The sequence below is a fragment of the Geotrypetes seraphini genome, chromosome 6, assembly GCF_902459505.1.
Source record: "Geotrypetes seraphini chromosome 6, aGeoSer1.1, whole genome shotgun sequence".
Lineage (NCBI taxonomy): Eukaryota > Metazoa > Chordata > Amphibia > Gymnophiona > Dermophiidae > Geotrypetes > Geotrypetes seraphini.
This window is the reverse complement of record NC_047089.1, coordinates 28,449,054-28,474,017: the sequence shown is the minus strand read 5'-3', so window position 1 is coordinate 28,474,017 and position 24,964 is coordinate 28,449,054. Positions and strand designations below refer to the sequence as shown.

Sequence of the window (24,964 nt, the reverse complement as noted above, 5' to 3'; positions counted from 1 at the left end):
TTTCAATTGTCTGGAAATTAGGACTAATTGGAAGAATTGTTATCGGCTCAACTTTCTGTTTTGGTGGGCCAGTTTATGTTTAGGGTACAAAATATGAATGCAGATATGTTGGGGCATAGCAAAGTATTTAATTTGATTTGGAGCCCACTGACATCCTTTGTTAATTCAACATAGTTTCTTAGTTTTCAAATCTTTTCTTTATTTTTCTACATGTCCAGGACGGGGTGGGGGAGGGGGATACACCTTTTGGTTCATTTCTTGATCAAATTGTTGGATGGGAGGGGAGGGCTATTTATTATCTTCATTGTTATTAATGGAATTTAAGTGCTTATTTTGTTATTTAATGTATGTATAATTTATGGCACTTTGTATTAGTTTTGAAAATTAATAAAGATTTTTTTAAAAAAAGGACTAATTGCCTTTCCAAAATTTGCTACCGGATCCCATAGGGATTCTAGAATCACCTCAGCAGGCCTTTCCCAAAAGGATACTTGTATTTGAGTGCACAGATGCTCACCTTCATTAAAATTTCCTTGGCTTTGTCCCCTCTAGGTCAAACCATCTCCCGATGCTGTAATTGTCCCAGAGTCCTCTTCAGAGATTCCCTGAGCCGGGATCTCCATCTCAGAACTCCTTGATGTTATTCTGCCTGCCTCTGGAGAGAGGACCGCCTCTAACTTCGAGGTTTCCTCGCCCCTGAGAGAACTGGTAGTGTGGGGCGGTGGAGGTGGTGCTCTAACCTCTGGACTAAGAGTGGTATCAGGCCCTAAAGGAATCTCTCCGTGTCACTGATACCCGGCATCCTCAGCGGGCTCATTACTGGAGTTGTTACCGCAACTCCTTGCACCTGCCTGAGCAACTCCTTGATATTGCCAAATGTCAGCACTCCAGAGTGCCGCATGGTGTAAGCGCTCCAGCCTCTCCTTTTCAACATCCCATCAGAGACACAATAATTTACTGGCAATACCAAGCCGCCAGCTAAGAAAGTAAGTAACAGGAGAGCGTGATTCAGATGCATGTCACCAGCTTGTGTAGACAGCAGCCATATTGGATCGCCTTGAATTTCTCCAATTCTTTGTGCTGATGTGAGCGTAAGTAGAAATTAAAAGCCAACTGAAACTGCTTTTGTCCCCATTTTGGCTGAAACCAAAACTGCCTGAAAGCTTTCAGCTAATACCAAAATTCTAGTGAACAATCATCACCTGGTTTCGACCAAAGCTGAAACCGAAAAATCAAGTTTGGTTGTGTGAATGTGGACCATAACTTAATTTATCTTGTATTCCATAGTATATCTTTCAGTTCAATATGGATAACAATAAAGAAGACTGATCACAATCCAGGAATGATAATAGTATAATCCATAGCAAAGCAACATTAATATCAAGTTTTATGTAACAAAAATTTCCTAAATGATTGTTTTAAGTTAGTATCAAATATTTATAATCAGCAAATGTAAATAGCATAGTAACAATTTCTTTATCAATTTTTGCTGCCTGCTAAGAAAAAAAAGTTTTAATCTTTTTTTTTCCTTTAAAGAGGGAAAAATAAATGGTAAAAGATCTGGAATTGCTAATAGAAAATGTTTAGTCAGATAGTATGGAGCTACTCCTTTATAACACTTTATGCAGAAAACAGGAAAATTTAAACAAAGTTTGAGCTGGTATAGGTAGCCAATGGTTTTACAATAATAAAGGAGATACTATCTGTTTTTTAAATTAATATATCAAACAAAACTATATTCTAAACTGTTTGTAACATTTTCAATAAGTACAGATGACAGCCAAAGTAGATGGCATTATAGGGGTCCAGTAGACTTAATAATAAAGCCTGAACTAGTATGTGAAAGTATCCTTCATCAACATATTTATGAATACATTGTAACTTACGCATCAGTACAAATGATTTCTGAACCAACAGGTTGACCTGGGGCTGGAGAAAAAGTTTGGAAACTAACAGCCACCCAGAACTTTTATCATCAAGGAAAATTAATAATCTGTATGATTAATTGTAATCCCTGTTTTCAAAGAAGCTAAAGGGCCAGAAACATCAATTCAATAGTAGTGATGGCTTTATGAAGTACTGATTAACTCAGAGGAAATTAACATAGGAATTAGAAGTACAATAGTAATAACTTCAGCATGGCTGTAGATCATTATCTCCTGGTGCTCCAGTTTGCAATCAAGGGAATACATATAAACATTAAACAAAAGAGGGGATAAAGGAGATCCCTGAGGAACACCACAAGTGTTACTCCAACTCTCTAACTTTATAAGACTGTGACTTTAAGAAACCCTGTAAACAGGTTGATATACCACCCTAGAGCAATTGGCTTCAGGGCAGTTTAGATAACATATAAAAACAGTGTAAAAAACCTGAGAAAATTAGTTTAAGTAACAGACTGAATATAAAAGTAGAGGAAATTAGGAACTCCATTCAGTATTGGACAGAAAAGTGTAGAATATTAGAGTAATAGAATGCTGATGTGCTATATCCTGCAATATACAGCTATTAAGACTGTATTTGGGTCACCATAAGAAAGAAGAGAGATTAGGTGTCATAAGCATCCTTAAAAAGAAAGGTTTTGAGGGCAGAGCAGAAGTTGGAGTATGAAGGCAGAAGCTGAATTTCTGCGGATAAGGCATTCCAAAGTATTGGGCTTATAACACTGAAGACTCTGGAATGTGTTGAGTCATAACAGATTTGTCGTAGAATCCTGGAGGGAGTATAGGGAATTAAATGTTGCGAAAGGTAAAGTGGTATACCTGAATGGTGTATTTTATGAATCAAGATGTCATCCAGCATCTGCAAAAGAATATCAAAGGCACAAGATAGGTCAACTTATAAGACTAGTGCTTTTTTTCCCCTTGCTTAATAAACGAATGTTATCTAACAGAGAACCAACTACAGAAATGTGTAGAATACTATGACAGTCTAGGCAATCAGTAAATTGAAAAGGCATTATCCCTCCATCAGTTTAATAAAGGAGATTCCCTTTTTTCCATAGGAGTAATAATAATCTCACCTAACTCTGAAGAAAAAGCCCCTGCAGATAATATAACTTCTAGCCAGAGAAGCATACGATGTTTGAATTTTAAAGATACAGTCTAAGACAACAAGATTTTACATATTTTTGTAGAGCTTATCTACCTGAACCCAATCAGAAGGCGTAAAGCCTGACCAAATTTTATCAATTGGGATAGATGAGAAACAAAGACACAAAACTCTCTCTGAAACAGCTATGGTAATTATCAAGCTATGAACAAAAAGAAAAGATCTTAGTCTGGAAGTAATGTGCTAACTGCATAGCTGATGGAAACTTCTCTTAAGAAGTTTTAATGTTCCTGACGTCTGAAACAATTTTAAATAAAGATTTAGGGGGGTGGAATTCATCAATGTGTGCTACTGTTAAGATGGGTTATTTTACCACAAATCGTGCTATCTTAGCATAGGGACCCATTTTATCCAATGAGACCTTGTGTTATAATAGCATGACTTGTAAAATAACCCGTCTTAACAGTAGCACACATTAATGAACTCCCCCCTTAGTATCCAGCACATCAACTCCTATCAATTTAGAATACTCTTAGTTTTAAGAGTCAGTTTATACGGTATTCCTTTATTGCACATCTCAAGCTATTTCTGTTCCATCTGATGGGTTTTTATACTAGTCCAGTGAGGGTTACTGGGAATTGTCTGAGCTTGTAGTCTAAATCCCTCTGCTAAACTCACAGTATCCAAAGCCAGAATATAATAATTTAAATAATGAAAGACCATATTTTCAATGGTGTAGCAAGGGTAGGAGGCGCCCAGGCCCTCAACTCCTTCAGTACCCAACTCATGCCTTCCCTTCCCCTCCCCTGTACCTCTTTAAATCTTCACCAGCACAAGCAGCTTCTCCATTTTGCTGCTCGTGCCAGCGTTGGCTTTTCCCTAACATTACTTCCTGGCCCTGTGACCCAGAAGTGATTTCAAAGGGGAGCCAGGCTAGCGCAAGCAGCAGGCCGAAGTTGCTTATGCTGGCAAAGATTTCAAGAGGTATGGGGGGAGGGGAGGCGTGAGCATCGTGTGTGTGGGGTGTGTGTGTGAAGAGGTGCTGGTACCCCCACCATGACAGCACCTGGAACAATCTGCCCCCCACCTACAATGCCACTGCATATTTTACCTCTAAGCAAAATAGCCTCCACTCACAAGGACTGCAGCAATTGAAAACGAACTAAAAGCCACCATGCTTTTATAATGGCTGACTCCGTGCTACTCTTAGAGCAACAACCAATATCATAACTCTACAGAGAGACTAATTCCTAAGGAGCTTATCATTCCAAATTTAAAGACTTAGGGTCTCCTTTTACAAAGCTGTGGTAGCAATTCCTGTGCAGCAAATATGATGCAGCCCATTCAGTTCCTATGGGCTGCATCACATTTGCCGTGCCAGGACTTATTACCATGGCTTTGTATAAGGGGCCCTTAATGCCCTACTAAAATGTTATATCAAAAGAATTTATTTTGAACACTATTTACCACAAGCTATTGTGCAAGATCATAATTGTATTACTGCAATTGCAGTACAAAAAATAAAAAAGCAATCCCTGGTAGTCTAGTGCTATAGTCAGAGCAGGCGCAATGCTCCAGTCATAACAGCCATTTTGAAAGAATAATTAGAATGGGCAAGAGTAACTGAGGATCACTTCTGCTACCACTACACTCCAAGACCACCAGAGATTGTAAGAAAAGCCATGGGGGGACAACAGGTAGTGGGAAGCACTTGGGAGGGGGTATGGTAGGAGAAGCATCTCCTGTTTAAGGAATGGGGAGAGGGAGGGAGGGAGACAAAAGGAACAATGCTTCCACCGAAAACAAAATTTAGGGCTGAAAACGCAACATGGTCGAAAATTAAAATAACCTTTCAGTTGAAACCTGAATCTGGGCAGAAAAAGGATTTTGGGCATTTCAGTGCACTAACCAAAAGCAAAATTTGGTTGGCTTCTACAGTCAAGACTGATATAAGATCATAAGAATTTCCGCTGCTGGGTCTGACCAGTGATCTATCGTGCCCAGCAGTCCACTCCTGCGGCGGCCCTTAGGTCAAAGACCACTGAGTCTAGCCTTACCTGCAGTGGGAGCTTGTCTAATTTTATCTTGAATCCTTGGAGGGTGTTTTCCCCTATAACAGCCTCCAGTTTTCCACCACTCTCTGGGTGAAGAAGAACTTCCTTACGTTTGTATGGAATCTATCCCCTTTTAACTTTAGAGAGTGCCCTCTCGTTCTCTCTACCTTGGAGAGGGTGAACAACCTGTTTTTATCTACTAAGTCTATTCCCTTCATTATCTTGAATGTTTCGATCATGTCCCCTCTCAGTCTCCTTTTTTCAAGGGAGAAGAGTCCCAGTTTCTCTAATCTCTCACTGTACGGCAACTCCTCCAGCCCCTTAACCATTTTAGTCGCTCTTCTCTGGACCCTTTTGAATAGTACTGTGTCTTTCTTCAAGTACGGTGACCAGTGCTGGATGCAGTATTCCAGGTGGGGGCGTACCATGGCCCAGTACAGGGGCATGATAATCTTCCAAACTGTTTGTGATTCCCTTCTTAATCATTCCTAGCATTCTGTTTACCCTTTTCACCGCAACCGCACATTGTGCAGACGGCTTCATCGACTAGTATTCCTAAGTCTCTTTCCTGGGGGGTCTCTCCAAGTACTGCACCACTACAAACTGTATTAGTGTATAAGATTTTTGTTACCGACATGCATCACCTTACACTTATTCACATTAAACCTCATATCACTCAAGTTGAGTCAGGACTCAGAACATCAGTCAATCAAGAAAAACAAAGAGCGCTGATTGCCTCTCATGCAACCAGGCCTGATTTGATGTGCTTCTTGAAAATGATCTCTGACAGTCAGTCCATGACTGGCTGGCTATCAGTCTGAACTGACTGGCTGGCTGGTTGTCAATCAGGACTGCAGGTCTCTCTTACTTCATTTAATGTCAGTGCTCAAATATTAGCAGTTTGGGTGGGTGAGAATCCGCCCTCGTATTGGGCATGGCGGAATCACCTGCATACGTTGTTGCTTTTAGAATATAGGATGGCTAGATCTACCCTAAAGAGGAAAAAAAATGTTTCTTCAAATTTGGAGACCCTATATTTTCCCTTTGCCTCAAAGTCTGAAGTGATATTTTGAATGGGCTGTAAGTGTGTGTGTGTGTTTGGGGGGGTGGGGGGTGATGCTCCTTTGTTGTCAGGTGTCCAGTCTCGTCTTCTTTCTTTATTTCTTCCTTCCTTCTTTTTTTTTCTTTACTCTTTTCCTCTTTTTATCTACTTGCTGCTGGTCTCCCTGATGGGTGGGGGTGGGGGGTTTTCTGGGATGGGGGAGGGATTCTGGATGGTGTTTTGCTGTTTTTGGTATAATCTGTTTTTTTATATATGATATCTGGATTGGTTTTCTGCAATGTTCCACCTGAGTTGGGTATTCTTTTGTAATTGTATACAGTGTGTGTGTGTGTGTGTTTGTGGGGGGGGGGGGTTGGGGTTGAGGAGAAACTGAAAATTGAGTGACACGAGTTTTTTTTTTTTTTGTTCCTTTGGTTTATTTATTGTTGTTCTCAATAAAAACTTTTTGAACACAATGTCAGTGCTCATGAGTCCACAATAAGCAAGAAACTAAGAAAGAATGGAATTCTTGGGAGAGTAGCAAAGCAGAAATTATTCCTATCCACAAATAATATCAGTGCTTGCCTCACATTTGCAAAAATATGTTGCTGCCTAAGCCTTTTCAGATAATGTTCTATGGATAGATGAGTCAAAAGTGGAGCTCTTTGGACAACATAGGTTTGACTATGTCTGGTGTAAAGCACATAAGAATAGCCTTACTGGGTCAGATCAATGGTCCATCTAGTCTGGTATCCCGTCTTCATTGTAGCCAATCCAGTTCACAATTACCTGAAAAATCCAAGTAGTACGCAACATTCCATGCTACTGATCTACAGTAAGAACTTGTTTGTCTGTCTTGTCTGTTTAGATTATAAATTCTTTCAAGAATGAACCGTTTCCTTTGTGACTCTGTACAGTGTTGTGTACATTTGGTAGTGCTCTAGAAATAATAGTAGTAGTAATTAATTAATACAGTAGAATCCTGGTTAACTGGCACTCAACCAACCAGCACTCTCAACCAACCATCCATAACAAATTGCCGGCAAAAAAACCCAAAACGCCTCCCATGCTGCTGACCTGACAACCGCCCCTCCCTCCCTTCAGCCCCAACAGGGCCTTTCCTCTGGAAGGAAAGGCCCTGCTGGTGCTGGCTGCAAGCAGCCTGTTTGCAGCAGTGCCTCTTCTGCTTTGGGAAAGCTGAAGGTAAAAGATATTGGCGCTAAGGGTGAGAGGGTCCATCGGAGGCTAGACCCATGTGGAGGACAGACCTGGGGGGGGGGGATAGTGACATGGATGCTGGATCTGCATGGTGAAGGGGAAGGGAGATGAATGGATGCTGGACCCATAAGAGTGGGAGGGGGGAGAGAATGTGAGCCAGACCAAAAAGGAGAATGGGAAGGGAAGAAGAGATGCTGGACCTAGAAGTGGGGGTGGGGGAACGATAGAGAGAGGAAGAGAAAGCACAGTTACTTACCGTAACAGGTGTTATCCAGGGACAGCAGGCAGATATTCTTGACTGATGGGTGACGGCACCGACGGAGCCCCGGTACGGACAATTTTAGAGTGATTGCACTCTAAGAACTTGGAAAGTTCTAGCAGGCCGCACCGCGCATGCGCGAGTGCCTTCCCGCCCGACAGAGGCGCGCGGTCCCCAGTTGATAAGCCAGCTAAGAAGCCAACCCGGGGAGGTGGGTGGGACGCAAGAATATCTGCCTGCTGTCCCTGGATAACACCTGTTACGGTAAGTAACTGTGCTTTATCCCAGGACAAGCAGGCAGCATATTCTTGACTGATGGGTGACCTCCAAGCTAACAAAAAGAGAGATGGAGGGAAGGTTGGCCATTAGGAAAACAAATTTTGCAAAACAGATTGGCCGAAGTGTCCATCCCGTCTGGAGAATGCATCCAGACAATAGTGAGATGTAAAAGTGTGAACTGAGGACCATGTAGCAGCCTTGCAGATTTCCTCAATAGGCGTGGAACGGAGGAAAGCTACAGATGCTGCCATAGCTCTAACTCTATGGGCCGTGACAGAACCTTCCAGTGTCAGTCCGGACTGAGCATAACAAAAAGAAATGCACGCTGCAAGCCAATTTGACAACGTACGTTTAGTAACAGGACGTCCTAATTTATTCGGATCAAAGGACAGAAAGAGTTGGGGAGATGATCTGTGGGGCTTAGTACGCTCTAAATAGAGCCCGCTTACAGTCCAAAGTATGCAGAGCCTTTTCTCCAGAATGCGAGTGAGGTTTCGGAAAGAAGACAGGCAGAACAATGGATTGGTTGAGATGGAATTCAGAGACAACCTTAGGGAGAAACTTTGGATGTGTACGCAGAACCACCTTGTCATGATGGAAGACTGTAAAAGGTGGATCCGCAACTAGTGCATGTAGCTCACTGACCCTCCTGGCAGAGGTAAGAGCAATAAGAAAAAGGACCTTCCAAGTGAGAAACTTGAAAGAAGTGGTAGCCAAAGGTTCAAATGGAGGCTTCATTAAGGCGGAAAGAACTACATTGAGGTCTCAGACAACAGGAGGGGCTTTAAGAGGTGGTTTCACATTGAAAAGACCCCGCATGAATCTGGACACCAAGGGATGAGCTGAGAGGAGTTTTCCATGGACTGGCTCATGAAAAGCAGCAATAGCACTGAGGTGGACTCTGATGGAAGTAGACTTGAGGCCAGAGTCAGACAAAGAAAGAAGATAATCCAACAACGTCTCCACTGTGAGGGAAGTGGGATCAAAATGATGAAGAAGACACCAGGAGGAAAATCGAGTCCACTTCTGAAGGTAACATTGCAGAGTGGCCGGTTTCCTGGATGCGTCCAGAATGGAGCGAACGTGCTGAGACAAAAGAGTATCGGTCGAAGTCAGCCCGAGAGATACCAAGCTGTCAGGTGCAGAGACTGGAGGTTGGGATGTAGAAGGGTCTCCTGATGTTGTGTAAGCAGCGAAGGAAACAGTGGAAGAAGAAAGGGTTCCCTGGAACTGAGTTGAAGTAGAAGAGAGAACCAATGTTGCCTGGGCCACCGTGGAGCAATCAGAATCATGGTGGCTTGTTCCCTCTTGAGCTTGAACAAGGTTCTTAACATGAGAGGCAGAGGAGGGAAAGCGTACAGGAACAGATTGGACCAATCGAGGAGAAATGCATCCGCTGTCAGACGGTGAGGAGAGTAGAGTCTGGAGCAGAAGAGGGGCAGCTGGTGATTGTGAGGAGCTGCAAAGAGGTCTATCTGAGGAGTGCCCCACTGAGCGAAGATGGACTGCAGAGTTAAAGGATCGAGTGTCCACTCGTGAGGCTGGAGAATTCTGCTGAGCTTGTCCGCCAAGGAATTCTGTTCTCCCTGAATGTAGATAGCTTTCAGGAATAGATGGTGATCTGTGGCCCAAGCCCAAATCTTCTGGGCTTCTTGGCACAAGAGGCGAGAGCCTGTCCCACCCTGCTTGTTGATGTAGTACATCGCAACTTGATTGTCTGTGCACAGCAGGAGGACTTGAGGAAAGAGAAGATGCTGGAAGGCCTTGAGGGCATAAAACATTGCTCTGAGTTCCAGGAAATTGATGTGATGCTTCATTTCCTGAGCTGTCCAAAGTCCTTGAGTTTGGAACTCGTTCAAATGAGCTCCCCAGGCATAAGGGGAGGCGTCGGTGGTGATGACAAGTTGATGGGGAGGTAGATGGAACAGAAGACCTCTGGAGAGATTTGAGGAGATCAACCACCATTGTAGAGACTGACGAAGAGATGATGTTACAGATATGTGTCGTGAGCAAGGATCCGTCGCTTGGGACCACTGGGTAGCCAGGGTCCATTGAGGAGTGCGCAGGTGAAGACGTGCAAGCGGGGTGACATGAACTGTGGAGGCCATGTGACCCAAGAGTATCATCATTTGCTTGGCAGAGATGGAACATTGTGGAAGCATCTGCTGACATAGAGATTGAAGCGTTTGAAGACAGTTGGACGGCAGGAACGCTCTCATGAGGACTGTGTCTAAGACTGCCCCAATGAATTGAAGTCTCTGAGTGGGGATGAGATGAGATTTGGGTAGATTGATTTCGAACCCCAGCAAACGTAGAAATAGGATGGTCTGGTTGGTGGCCTGGAGTACTGTCTGAGATGAATTGGCCTTTATCAACCAATCGTCCAGGTAAGGAAACACCTGAAGGTGGTGGGAACGTAGAAAAGCAGCCACCACAATCAGACATTTGGTAAACACTCTTAGAGAGGAGGCAAGACCGAAGGGTAGTACCTTGTACTGGTAATGACAACGATTGATCATGAAGCGTAGGTACTGTCTGGAGGCCAGATTGATCGATATGTGAGTGTATGCTTCTTTGAGATCGAGGGAACATAGCCAGTCGCCTTGATTGAGAAGAGGGTAAAGAGTGGCCAAAGAGAGCATTCTGAATTTCTCTTTGACCAAGCATTTGTTGAGATCGCGAAGATCTAGAATGGGTCTGAGATCTCCTGTTTTTTTGGGGACTAGAAAATAACGGGAGTAGAATCCCTGCCCCTTTTGATCTAGAGAAACTTCCTCTATGGCGTTCAGAAGGAGGAGGGATTGAACCTCCTGAAGAAGGAGTGAAACCTGAGGAGTGTTCAAAGCAGACTCTCTTGGCGGACTTTGGGCAGGAAGAGTCTGAAAGTTGAGAGAGTAGCCGTGGCGGATGATGTTGAGGACCCACTGATCCGAGGTGATGGTTTCCCAACAGCTTATGAAAAAAGTAAGGCTTCCTCCTATGGGCTGCGGAAGGTGGGCAGCAGGATGGAGACTGGCTATGTCCTGGAGAACCAAGTCAAAAGGGTTGAATGGATTTTTGTGAAGGGGGAGGCTTCACCTGTTGTTGCTGCTGTGCTGGTCTAGCAGCTTGCCTCTGTTGTTGCCTCTGACGCCTGGGTTGTTGCGGGGCCTGTGGTAAAGGACGAGCCACAAATCTACGCTGATAGGCCAACTGCTGGCGAAAAGGCCTGGTAGGTGGGGTCTTCTTTTTCGTTTTAAGGAGAGTGTCCACCGAGTCTCATGAGCTGAGAGCTTTTGGGTAGTGGAGTCCATAGATTCTCCAAACAGCTCATCCCCTAAGCAAGGTGCATTGGCCAGGCGATCTTGGTGATTGACATCGAGTTCTGAAACTCTAAGCCAGGCCAGTCGCCGCATGGCCACTGACATAGCCGTGGTCCTAGAGGTCAGCTCAAAGGTATCATAGATTGATCTGACCATGAACTTACGAAGTTGTAAGAGCGATGAAGAAGTTTGGTGAAAGGCAGATTTTTTACGGTCAGGAAGGTATTTCTCAAAAGTTGACAAAGTTTGAATGAGATGCTTAAGGTAGAATGAAAAATGGAAAGCATAGTTCCCAGATCTATTAGCTAGCATCGCATTCTGATACAACTTTTGCCAAACTTATCCATGGCCTTACCTTCTCTGCCAGGAGGGACAGAGGCGTACACACTAGCCCCCGTGGATTTCTTTAAAGTAGATTCCACTAGTAAAGACTCATGGGGGAGTTGCGGTTTGTCAAAGCCAGGAATAGGTAAGACCTTATATAAGGAGTCCAGTTTTCGGGGAGCTCCTGGAATGGTCAGAGGTGTCTCCAGATTTTTATAGAAAGTCTCTCGCAAAATATCATGGAGAGGTAATTTTAAGAATTCCCTTGGAGGCTGGTCGAAGTCCAGTGCATCGAGAAATGCCTTGGATTTTTTGGATTCAGCCTCCAAGGGAATAGAGAGAGAGTCGCACATCTCTTTAAGAAAAGAGGTGAAAGAAGTTGCATCAGGTTTGGAGGACGGATCTAAACCAGAAGGATCCTCGTCCCCTGACAAACATTCTCCCTCAGAGAGGAAAGGCTCCTCTGAATCACCCCACAGATCAGGGTCCCTCACTTGAAAGCTACGGGCCCGTGACTCCGGTGTGGAGGGTTCAAGGTGTCGAGTTTTGTGAGTCGACTTACCAGACCTCTGAGAAACGGTACCGGGAGATGTTATGGGGTGTGCTGGTGCCGAAGTTTGCACCGCCTGGTGCAAAGACCTCGGTTCCGGCGCTAAAATTGGCATGGACGCCGAGGAAGCTGTATGTACCGGTACCGACAAAGTGGATACCGATAAAAGAGGCTGCTCCACTGTCGGTACCGGTAGCTCAGGCCGGACCGGGACTGGAAGGCTCGGTGTCAGAAGAGTAGGCAGGAGCTGCTGCAATTGCTCTTTAAGCTGTACTTGCAGGACGGCGGCAATTCGCTCGTCCAGCGAAGGCACCGGTACCGCTTTTTTCTTCTGCGGTACCTTTGGTGCCGCTCTACACTCCGAAGAGGAACCCGAGGTCGAAGGGCTAACCTCAATCGGAGCAGAGCGCTTCCGCGGGCGCCTCGAGGTCGGCAGGATTGGGCTCGCTGCCACTGAGACCGGAGGACGCTCCAGCGGGGAAGGCTTCTTAGCCGGCTTACCTGAGGGATGCGACGCCGGCGCGGTATTGCGCGGTGTCGAAGAGGTAGGTGCCGACTGCGTCGGGGCCGAAGTCGGGGTCGGTGCCGCCGAATCCGACATCTCGGTACCAAACAACAACCGCTGTTGAATCTGGCGGTTTTTTAGAGTTCTCTTTTTCAGAGTGGCACAGCGGGTGCAGGTGGACGCTCGATGGTCAGGACTGAGGCACTGTAGGCACCAGTTGTGCGGGTCGGTAAGAGAAATGGGCCTCGAGCACCGCTGGCACTTCTTAAAACCGTGTTGGGGGGGCATGAACGTAAAAACGGCTTCTACCAAATCGAAGGCCGAGGCCTCGATGGTGGCAGCAGGCCCTGCCGGGGCGAATCCGAAAAAATGAGAAAAAAGAAAGGAAAATTCTCTCTCTTTTTTTTTTGAAAAGAAATAAGAAGAAAAGGTTTACGCGAGCGGGAAGGCGTTTGAGAAAAAATTTCAACAGCCGTTGAAAGTGCGTCTTCTTAGCTCCGCGGAAACTAAGAAACTGGGGACCGCACGCCTCTGTCGGGCGGGAAGGCACTCGCGCGTGCGCGGTGCAGCCTGCTAGAACTTTCCAAGTTCTTAGAGTGCAATCACTCTAAAATTGTCCGTACCGGGGCTCCGTCGGTGCCGTCACCCATCAGTCAAGAATATGCTGCTTGCTTGTCCTGGGATAACTATTATTATTATTATTATTATTATTATTATTAATGAGCGATGTGGACGATACAATGTCATAATTTGTGTTAAGTACCAAGGAACTCCATTATGAACTGCCTGAAAAGTTAACACCAATACCTTAAATACAATCCTGTATTTGATAGGCAACCAATGTAACTGCTGTAGTGAGGAGGTAATATGATCAAAATTTCCATACCCACAAATAAGTCATGCAGCAGCATTTTGGACCACCTGTAGTGCCCTACACTTGGAGGACACCATTCCTAGGTATAGGGCATTATAGTAGTCCAACTCTGCATTATCATACTTTGAACTGAAAATCATTTTTTCAATAGCACTGGTCAACAAACATTTTGCTACTGGAGTTCTGTCATCTGTACCTTAACAAGGGCCACATGCTGACTCTAAATCTGAAAACAGTTTTCATCTATCACATCCTGTTTTTAAGTTATGTGTCAGTTTGTGTTTATAACATTTTCATCAATAACGCTACCATAAAGTGTCGGTATTCTACTGTTTTTGTAACACAATATTGCATTTTAGGACAGCTCATCGATCACATATACCAGTAATTTGAAAGATATACTAAAAAGTGATTGTGCTGCTTTTTTTACCTATGAATTTTTATATTTTGTTTGGTTTTGTCTAAGATATTATAATTATTATGAACAGCCGAGGTTGAGTTAACCATCCTGATAATTTCTGTTATGTCTGTGGACAATTTACTGCACAATATCAGCGAACGAATCTGTCCAGCAGACTTCAAAGTTCATACAAGCATTATTTTGGCTGTAAAGTTGGCGACCAAGATAATGCATGGGCACCTCATGTGTGCTGCACTGTCTGCTATTCCGGATTAACAGCATTCATGCTGGTTGTTCAGAATTTTCTTGGTAATAACAGATCAGAGAATTATGCTGAGCATGTGGAAAACATACTGACATCATATCAGATAATGGGTGCCAGAATGTCACTTAAAATACACTTCTTACATTTTCACCTCGACTTCTTCCCACCCAATCTTGGTGATATCAGTGATGAGCATGGGGAAAGATTTCATCAAGATATCAAGGTGATGGAAAGCAGATATCAGGGAAAGTTCAATCCCAGTATGATGGGAGACTATTTTGTTGGTTCTTGCAAATGTACAGTACAAGCATAAAAGCAAGTGTCTAAAATATTTCTGAACATGCTGACATCACTTTTGTGTGAATTAAGAGAGGCATAAATATATGCTATAATATGTCTCCTTATTGTCTTTGTGTTTGTTTTCAGAGTAAACTCCTTAATACAAGTTTGGTAGGACACAGTTCATACTCATAATATTGTGCAGATATGGCAAACTGTCTAAAAAAATCAGTAATGTGCATCTCAGAAACCTGACGTGCTAGCTGAATTTCAATTACAGATCTGAAATCAGCATCATTAAATTAACTTAAGAACACTTCTTAAGTTCTCAGTAGCAAAGAAAAACTTTTTTTGTTGTTGACCAGTGTAGTTTACTCAATGGTAACAATAACGCAGGGAAAAATCCAAATGCTAAGGCCTGCTAACCATTTAGTATTTAACAGATACCTCACCTGTTGTGTTCTCAGCGATTCCAGCTCCCGTTCCAGTCGTGTGCGCAGCCGCCGCTCTAGCTGCTCTCGTTTCTCACAAGCTGCTTGCAGCTGGGTCAGTGCTTGCTGCAATTTCTCCACCTTTTCCACATATACCTGTTTCTTGCGTAACTGAAAGAATATGTCAAAAACCATAGTATAAGTTCTGAACAAATTTAAGGGAAAAAATACATAGGACACATGGTATTAAACTTCTGGAGTTCCTCCATTTACCTTCATGAGTTAATGAGGGCATAGGAAATATTTTTTTACAGAAAGGGTGGTAGATTCGTGGAACAGTCTCCTGGGAAAGGTGGTGATGACAGAAACTGTGTCTGAATTCAAAAGGGCATAGGATAGGCACGTGGGATCTCTCAGAGAGAATTCGCAGGAGTCAGTAAGGATGCCTCTCAGTACCGAGCAGCAGTGCCAAATCGCATTCCTGCTCTTGCCTCTCAGTGGCCGAAGCAACTCGCGGAAGCCAGTTAGCAGCAGGGCAGGAACTTGGAAAGTTTGCTCCTGTCCGCTGCACTTCCACCGGGGATCGGCAAGATGAGGTACGAAGCTAGGACAGGGAGGGGGCAGAGCCTGGGAGGGAGGGAGGGTGCAGAGTCTGATGGGAGAAAGAAGGGTGCTGGGTGCAGAGCCTGACAGGGGAAGGGGAGAAGGGAAGGAAGGGGGCTGGTGCAATGTCTGACAGGGAAGAGAGGGAAGGGTGCTGGGTGCAGTGCCTGGCAGAAGGGAGCTGGGTAAAGTGCCTGACGGGGATAAGGGGGGGAGAGAGGGAAGGAAGGATGCAGAGTCTGACAGGGGAGGGGGTGAGGGAGGGAAGGAAGGAAGGGGGCTGGTGCAATGCCTGTCAGGGAAAAGAAGGAAGGGTGCTGGGTGCTGGCAGTAAGGGAGTTGGGTAAAGTGCCTGACAGGGGGGTGAAGGAGGCTGGGTGCAGAGCCTGGCAGGGCACTTGAATATTAAGCTGCCCAACTTATATTTGAGTCAACCATTTTCCCTCCTTTTGGAAGGGAAAATGGGTGTCTCGACTTATATTCGGATCGACTTATATGGTAAATACAATTCCACAGAATTCAATAAGAGAGACCTCAGTACTGGGGAACTGCAATTGCTTGCTAAAGCTTCGGAACTGGGTGAGGAGAACATTTGTGTAACCAGGGGGGGGGTGTAGAAAGAAGGGAGAGATGCTGAATGGAAGGGGCAGAGAGGAGAGGAAGATGTGGCATATGGATGAAGGGAAGGGGAAGAGAAGAGATGGTGCACATGGATGAAAGGAAGGGGAAGAAAGAGAAAAGATGGTGCACGTGGATGGAGGGAAGGGGAAGAGAAAGAGGAGATGATACACATGGATGGAGGAGGGGAAGAGCTGAAAAGATAGATTTGAGATAGAGGCAGAAAAATAGAAGAAAACTGAATATGAAAATTAGCACCAAAGATGGATGTAGTGCAAGATGTGAAGAAGAGGAAAAAAAAACAGCAAATGCATAAGAGGCCTTGGAAACAGACCCTCTCTTCTACTAAACCGCGCTAGCGGTTTTAGCGCGGGGTGCTGCGCTGAATGGCCCGTGCTGCTCCCGATGCTCATAGGAACTCAAGACAGAAAAACTGGACAAGAAGAACATAAGAATTGTCACTACTGGGTCAGACCAGTGGTCCATTGTGCCCAGCAGTCCACTCCTGCGGCGGCCCCTAGGTCAAAGACCAGTGCTCTAACTGAGACCAGCCCTACCTGCATATGCTCCGGTTCAGCAGGAACTTATCTAACTTTGTCTTGAATCCCTGGAGGGTGTTTTCTCCTATAACAGCCCTTGGAAGAGCGTTCCCGTTTTCCACCACTCTCTGGGTGAAGAAGAATTTCCTTACATTTGTACGGAATCTATCCCCTTTTAACTTTAGAGTGTGCCCTCTCGTTCTTCTACATTGGAGAGGGTGAACAACCTGTCTTTATCTACTAAGTCTATTCCCTTCAGTATCTTGAATGCTTCGATCATGTCTCCTCTCAGTCTCCTCTTTACAAGGGAGAAGAGGCCCAGTTTCTCTAATCTCTCACTGTATGGCAACTCCTCCAGCCCTTTAACCATTTTAGTCGCTCTTCTCTGGTCCCTTTCGAGTAGTACTGTGTCTTTCTTCAAGTACCAGTGCTGGATGCAGTATTCCAGGTGGGGGCGTACCATGGCTCGGTACAGCGGCATGATAACCTTCTCCGATCTGTTCGTGATCCCTTTCTTAATCATTCCTAGCATTCTGTTTGCCCTTTTCACCACTGCGCATTGCGCGGACAGTTTCATCAACTTGTCGATCAGTACTCCCAAGTCTCTTTCCTGGGGGGTCTTTCCAAGTACTATCCCGGACATCCTGTATTTTGTTACCAACATGCATCACTTTGCACTTATCCACATTGAACCTCATTTGTCATGTTGCGGCCCATTTCTCGAGCACATTTATTTTTGCAATCCTCCTGCGTCTTCATTATTCTGAATAACTTAGTATTGTCTGCAAATTTAATCACCTCACTCGTTGTGCCAATTTCCAGATCATTTATAAATATGTTGAAGAGCACGGGCCCAAGCACTGAACCCTACGGCACTCCACTGATGACGCTTTTCCAGTCCGAGTATTGTCCATTTACTCCCACTCTCTGTTTCCTATCCGCCAGCCAGTTTTTAATCCACGTGAATATTTTACTCTTGATTCCATGGTTCACAATTTTTTGAAGTAGACATTCATGCGGAACGTTGTTGAACGCCTTCTGAAAATCCAGATATACAATGTTGACCAGGTCACCTTTGTCTATCTGCCTGTTTACTCTCTTGAAGAAGTGCAGCAAGTTCGTCAAGCAAGAGCTTCCTTTGCTGAAGCCGTGCTGGCTGGTCCTCATCAGATTGTGTTCGTCAAGGTGCTCAATGATGCGGTTCTTTATCAGCGCCTCTACCATCTTTCCCAGTACTGAGGTCAGATTCACCGGTCTGTAGTTTCCCAGATCACCCCTCGAACCTTTCTTGAAGATCGGCATAACATTCGCCACCTTCAACAGATTGTCTATTAGTTGAAGCAGTTCAGCTATAGCCTCTTTCAGTTCCTTGATTACCCTCAGATGGATGCCATCTGATCCCGGGGATTTATCATTTTTAAGCCTATCAATCTGCCTGCATACCTCTTCTAGACTGACCGCCAACCCTGTCAGTTTCCCGTCTTCGTTTCTCGCGTATAGCCTGTCGGCTTCCGGTATGTTGTGTATATCCTCTTTGGTAAACACAGACACAAAAAATGTGTTCAGATTGTCGGCGATGGCTTTGTCTTCCTTTAGCACTCCCTTTATTCCATGGTCATCCAACGGCCTCACCGCTTCCTTTGTGGGTCGTTTCCCCTTAATATATCGAAAGAACAGCTTGAAGTTTTTTGCCTCCTTGGGTATTTTTTCCTCAAAGTCTCTTTTGACCCCTCTTATGGCCTTATGGCTCCTGCTCTGATGCTGTTTGTGCTTGTTCCAGTTTTCAGCCATTTTTGACCTTTTCCATTCCTTAAACGCAGTCTTCTCGTCTCTGATCGCTTCCTTCACCACTACAGTGAGCCACGCTGGTTCCTTGTTCTTTTTCCTCTTGGATCCCTTGTCGATACGCGGTATATATAGATTTTGCACCTCGGTGACTGCGTCCTTAAAAAGGGACCATACCTGTTCTAGCGTCTTTACAGTTCTTATTCTTTTCTTAATATTCTTCCCCACCATAAGTCTCATCCCTTCGTAATTCCCTTTTCGGAAGTTCAGCGCCGTGCTCGTCGTTCTGGATCGATGTTTCGCCCATGTCCAGGTTGAAATGGATCATATTATGATCACTGGTTCCCAGCGTCCCTTCTACTTCTACACATTGCACCGGTCCTCGTAGTCCATTTAGAATTAAGTCCAGAATTGCATTTCCTCTCGTATTTTCCTTGACAAGTTGTTCCAGGAAGCAATCGCCTACAGCATCCAGGAACTTGGTCTCCCTACCGCAGCCAGAGGTGCCTAGGTTCCAGTCTATCCACGGATAATTGAAGTTACACATGATAGCTGCATTGCCTCCCTTGCAGTTGCGTTTAATCTCGTCCTCCATTTCTCCATCAATTTCTTCGGACTGCTCTGGAGGGTCAGTAGTAGATGCCAATCTTCATCTTCGTTCCATTTGTTCCTGGAATTTTGACCCATAGAGACTCTAACTTATTCTTCGTGTTCTGGCTAGATGCACGTCGATGGTCGGTATATTAAAACTAATAAAACTTGAAACTTGACTCAATTCCCTCTTTGACATAAAGGGCAATACCCCAACCTTTTTGAGCCACTCTATATCTGTGGTATATCTTGTATCCCAGTAGCACAGTGTCCCAGATGTTTTCCTCGTTCCACCATGTTTCTGTAATGCCAATAATGTCAAGGTTATCTTTTTGTGCCATATCTTCTAATTCACCCCTCTCATTCTTTAGGCGTTTGTGTACATGCACTTGAGTTTGCGGCCTGTTACTTTCTTGCATTTCCTTCCCTCTTGTATCCCTTTTGATCTGTCAGGATTTCTGTCTTGCTTATAATCCAGTGAGTCTTCCCCACTGTCTTTCTGCACAGTATTCTCTGGGTATACCGGTTCCCGAACCATCGACTCTTGATCGACTGTCGGCTTTCCCCTTCTTCTTAGTTTAAAAACTTCTCAATTTCTCTCTTGATGTTGCCTGCAAGAAGCCTCGTTCCGTTTCCGCTGAGCTGAAGTCCATCCTTCCTCAATAGCTTGCTCTTGGCGGTCCTGGGTACCGGCAGGATCTCCGAGAACGCTACCCTCTGTGTTCTGGTCTTCAGCTTCCTTCCTAGCATCCAGAACTGGTCCTTCAGTACTTCCATGTTGTAGTTCCTGTTGTTCACATTGTTTGTCCTCACTTGGATCACCACCGCCATATCTTCCTCTTCCACGCTGTCGATGATCCTGAAGATGCAGTTCACTATGTCTTCTACCTTGGCTCCCGATAGGCAGGTCACCAGCCGATCCTGTCTTCCTCCCGCTATGTGGCTGTCGACTTGTCTGATGATGGAGTCCCCCACGACAATTGCTGTCCTCTCTATCTTCTCTTGCTTCTCTAGCCGCAGGTTCGTGTCCCTGATGTATGTCCATCTCTCCAGCCTTAGGTCCGTGTCCTCTGTGCACTTCCATCTTCCCTCGTCCTGGCATTATTTTGCACCGGACTCGTCTTCTTGTGGGTTCCAGATCTCACTGCTGTGTCACCCATTTCTTCCTTGTGGTTGTCCTCTAGATGGTCCTCACTTTCTGTAGGTGTATCTCGGCAGTTCAACTGTTGCTGGTGATTTTCCATGGCCTCCATGTATGAACTCTAACTCTCGGACTTCTTCCTCGATGGTTTCCTCTGTCTTAAGAACATAAGAACATAAGAAGTTGCCCCCGCTGAGTTAGACTAGAGGCCCATCTTGCTCAGCGGTCCGCTCCCGCGGCGGCCCATCAGGCCTAGTGCCTGAACAGTGATCCCTGATTAATTTTATAACTTACCTCTAATCCCATCCCTATAATCTACCTCTACTCTTATCTGTACCCCTCAATCCCTTTTGTCTTCCAAGTACCTATCCAAAGCTTCTTTGAATCCCTGTAGCGTGCTCCTGTTTATCACATCCTCCGGTAGCGCGTTCCATGTATCCACCACCCTCTGTGTGAAAAAGAACTTCCTAGTGTTTGTTCTAAACTTCTCCCCTTTCAATTTCTCTGAGTGCCCCCTTGTACTTGTTGATCCCCTTAATTTGAAAAATCTGTCCCTGTCTATTTTTTCTATGCCCTTCATGATCTTGAAGGTTTCTATCATGTCTCCTCTAAGTCTCTGCTTTTCCAGGGAGAAAAGCCCTAGCCTTTTCAGTCTGTCAGTATATGAGAGGTCCTCCATACCCTTTATTAGCTTAGTTGTTCTTCTTTGAACTCTCTCAAGTACCTCCATGTCCTTCTTGAGGTACAGCGACCAGAATTGAACACAGTACTCCAGGTGCGGGAGCACCATAGCACGATACAGTGGCAGGATGACTTCCTTCTTTCTGGTCGTGATACCCTTTTTAATGATACCCAACATTTTGTTTGCTTTCCTTGAGGCTGTTGCACACTGCGCTGACGTTCTCTGCATCCCTGTCCTCCTCCTCCTCCACTGCTCGAAGTGCTTCTAGTTCCAGTATTTTGCCCTCCAGGAGTCTGACTTGTTTCTTCAGGCTCTCCAGTTCTCCACATCGAGTGCATACATAAGACTGCCTCCCAGAGGGGAGGTAGTCATACATATGGCAGACGGTGCAGAAAACTGGGTAGCTCAACTTCCTGCTTCTGTCTGCTGCTTCCATTGCTGCCCGCTTGCTGATCTGCTGTGGCTGTTCTCTGTGACTCCTGTGGCTGTCCTCTGTGGCTGCTGCGGCTGTCCTCTGTAGCTGCTGTGGTCATCCTCTGCTCTCCTTGTTTGTTTGTGTGTCCTCTGTGTCTGCTGCGGTCACCCTCTGCTCTCCTCGCTTGTTGTAGTCTAAGATCTCAGGTCACAGCTCCTCGCTGGGTTTTCGCAGCTTTGGCTCAGCAGCCCTCGGCATCCACCGATTCCCGCTCAGCTCTGAGCCACAGATCGCGGCTCGTGCAGCATAAGAACATAAGCCGTGCCTCTGCTGGGTCAGACCAGAGGTCCATCATGCCCAGCAGTCCGCTCACGCAGTGGCCCATCAAGTCCAGGACCTGTATAGTAACCCTCTATCTATACCCTTCTATCCCCTTTTCCTTCAGAAAATTGTCCAATCTCTTCTTGAACTCCAATACTGTACCCTGTCCTATCACGCCATCTGGAAGCGCATTCCAGGTGTCCACCACCCTTTGGGTGAAGAAGAACTTCCTAGCATTGGTTCTAAATCTATCCCCTTTTAATTTTTCCGAATGCCCTCTCGTTCTTATAGTTGTCGAAAGTTTGAAGAATTTGTCCCTCTCCACTTTCTCTATGCCCTTCGTGATCTTGTAAGTCTCTATCATATCCCCTCTAAGTCTCTGCTTCTCCAGCGAAAATAGCCCCAGTTTCTCTAATCTTTCAGCGTATGAAAGGTTTTCCATACCTTTTATCAAACGTGTTGGTTTCTTCTGAACCCTCTCGAGTATCGCCATATCCTTCTTTAGGTACTGCAACCAATACTGGACGCAGTACTCCAGATGGGAGGCGCACCATCGCCTGATACAATGGCAGGATAACTTATTTTGTTCTGCTTGTAATACCCTTTTTGATTATTCCCAGCATTCTATTCGCTTTCTTAGCGGCCGCTGCGCATTGTGCCGACGGCTTCATTGTCATGTCCACTATTACCCCCAATTCCCTTTCTTGGGTACTCTCACTCAATAACAGCCCTCCCATCGTGTAGCTGTACTTCGGGTTTCTGTTTCCTACGTGTAAGACTTTACATTTCTCTACATTGAACTTCATCTGCCATCTCGTCGCCCACTCTCCTAGTTTGTTCAGGTCCCTTTGTAAATCTTCGCAGTCCTCTTTAGTCCTAGCCCCATTAAATAGCTTGGTGTCATCTGCAAATTTTATTACTTCGCTCTTCTTCCCTGTTTCTAGATCATTTATATATACATTGAATTGCAGCAGTCCAAGCACCGACCCCTGTGGAACACCACTCGTGACCCTCCTTCAGTCCGAGTAGTGGCCCTTCACTCCTACCCTCTGCTTCCTGCCCGCCAACCAATTCCTGATCCATCTGTGTACGTCTCCTTCCACCCTATGGTTCTTCAGTTTCCGAAGTAGGCGTTCATAGGGTACCTTGTCAAAGGCTTTTTGGAAGTCTAAGTATACAATGTCTATGGGGTCCCCTTTGTCCATCCGTTTGTTAATTCCTTCGAAGAAGTGCAATAAGTTCGTCAGGCACGATCTTCCCTTGCAGAAGCCATGTTGGCTTGTTATCATAAGTTTATGCCTCTCCAGATGCTCCTCGATGCTATCTTTTATCAGCACTTCCGCCATTTTCCCCGGAACCGAGGTCAGACTTACCGGTCTGTAGTTCCCCGGGTCACCTCTCGATCCCTTTTTGAAGATAGGCATAACATTGGCTATCTTCCAATCCTCCGGGATCACGCCTGTTTTCAGGGATAGATTACAAACCTGCTGTAGTAGTTCCGCTATTTCCACCTTTAGTTCTTTCAATACCCTAGGGTGGATTCCGTCCAGGCCCGGTGATTTGTCAGTTTTTAATTTTTCTATTTGCCTGTGTACGTCCTCAAGGCTTACTTCAGAACTGGGCCCTACATGTGACCAGCAAAGTTAACTTAACAGCTCATTTCGGGTTTGTCCCGGGGGGGAGGAGGAGGACTCTGTCCACCCGCTCTAGCCTGCATGTGACACCTCCCGATGAATCAGCAGCAACAGTCTCTGTCACATAGGCATGGAGCTCAGCACATAGGCACACAGCATCTGTCCCCCCGTGAGGATCCTGGAGGTCTCCCATAAGGTCAAGGTCCTCATATGCAAAATCATCGTCCCTAGAGACCCTGAGCCGCTTGGATGAGAGAGGAGATGGGGACACAACCAGCGCTGAGGGGGGACGAACCGGAGTGGCTATCGAGGGAAAATCCCTCTGAGACCCCCGGGGCGGAAGCAGGACTCCAGGCTACCTGAAAATAAGCCTTACTCAAGGCAAAAACAAAATCAAAGGGAAAACCCCCTGGTGGCCCAATGGGACTCCATGCCACAGCAGGGGATACAGCAGAAACCTGCCCATGTCTCTCCAATACAGGAAGAAGGTCACCTGAGGCTACAGACAAGATAGAAGTGCTTCCCATGAAAATCGGAGCTGAGCCTGTCAAAAACAGCCTCCAAGGCCTATAGCGGCTGAGAGGCCTGAATCACCCCAGCTGCTAAAGCAGGCAAACTAGCAGCAGCGGTAAGGGAGTCCCCAGCACCATTGGCGGTAAGGGAAACCTTATTTCCCAGACTGTCAGCGGCTAGGAGAATCCTTGTGTGGGCAGCAAGGGAAGCCCAGGATTGCCAGTTGCCAGCGTGCAAGGCACTCTTGAAGGGGATCCCTGGAATTTGGCACACCACGTGCCCAGGCCGGCCGCAGTTGTCTCACATCTGGAGCACAATGAGCACTTTTTCCCTTTAAAAGTGCTCATTGCACAATATGCGACCTAGCTGTAAGAAAAGTGCTGGTTAACAAAGAAAGTTCAATTACAAAGCACTGAAGGATCCCTTCAGACTGGCACTGCCTCAAGATTTTTTTTCCTGTCAGAACAGACTCCACTGGCTCTCTAAGCCATATGCCTTGCTGGTATCGTTGTCAAGGCTTACAGCTGAGGCACTTCTACAAAAATATGGGGAGGTGGAGGAAAGGTGGGGAAGGGTGACCCGTCAAGTGTGACATCCCCGAGGTCGGGTGGACCCTCAAACAGGGTCCCCTCAAGCTCAGTCCAGCACAAGAATGGGGACAAGGAGCGCTAAACAGATTCCAACAGGCAAAATTAAGGGGAGACTGGCACAGCTCACCTTCACCTGCTGAGAGACTGAGCAAAGACTGGTTTGCTAGAGGGAGCTACAGCTATTAATATTACAACAAAGTTTGGTCTTACTCTCCACCTACTGGTCAAAGTGAGCTATTACCAATCAGTGAGGCTGTACTGGTCTGGAGAGGTGATAAAGAATTAGTGATAGAGCAGTTGGAGAAGAAGACTAGATCAAGACAATGGTCATTCTGGTGAGTAGGGGTGGTAGAGCACAGCTGAAGATCAAATGAGGATGATATGGCTAGAAGCATAAGAGTCAGAGAGGTTGTTTGCATGAATGTTAAAATCACTAAGGCTGAGGGAGGGAGATGGATGTTCAAGAAAGAGAAAGCCAGGAGTAGAAGTCAGTGAGGAATGAAGAGAGGGAATTATCAGGGGGTCAGTAAATGACAGCTATGTGGAGGGGTAGAGGTGCAAAAAGACGGACAGAGTGAACTTCAAAAGAAAAGAAGCAGTGAGACTGAGGTGGCGTATAGTATAAGTCTCTATGTTCAGGAACGAGGCACTGGACACACAAATTGTGTGGGTCTGTACCTGAAATAGTCCTGTGCACCA

At 45.6% G+C, this 24,964-nt stretch overlaps 1 protein-coding gene across 5 annotated transcripts in view; it reads right to left on the bottom strand.

Moving 5' to 3' along the window:
• AMOTL1 (angiomotin like 1) overlaps nucleotides 1–24,964 on the bottom strand; it is a 201,617-nt gene that overhangs the window by 42,226 nt on the left and 134,427 nt on the right. For all 5 annotated transcript variants that reach the window (XM_033948869.1, XM_033948870.1, XM_033948868.1 and 2 more), the window contains one exon: nucleotides 14,855–15,004. In XM_033948869.1, coding sequence (XP_033804760.1) covers nucleotides 14,855–15,004 — 150 coding nt within the window. The remainder of the gene's footprint in view (nucleotides 1–14,854; nucleotides 15,005–24,964) is intronic.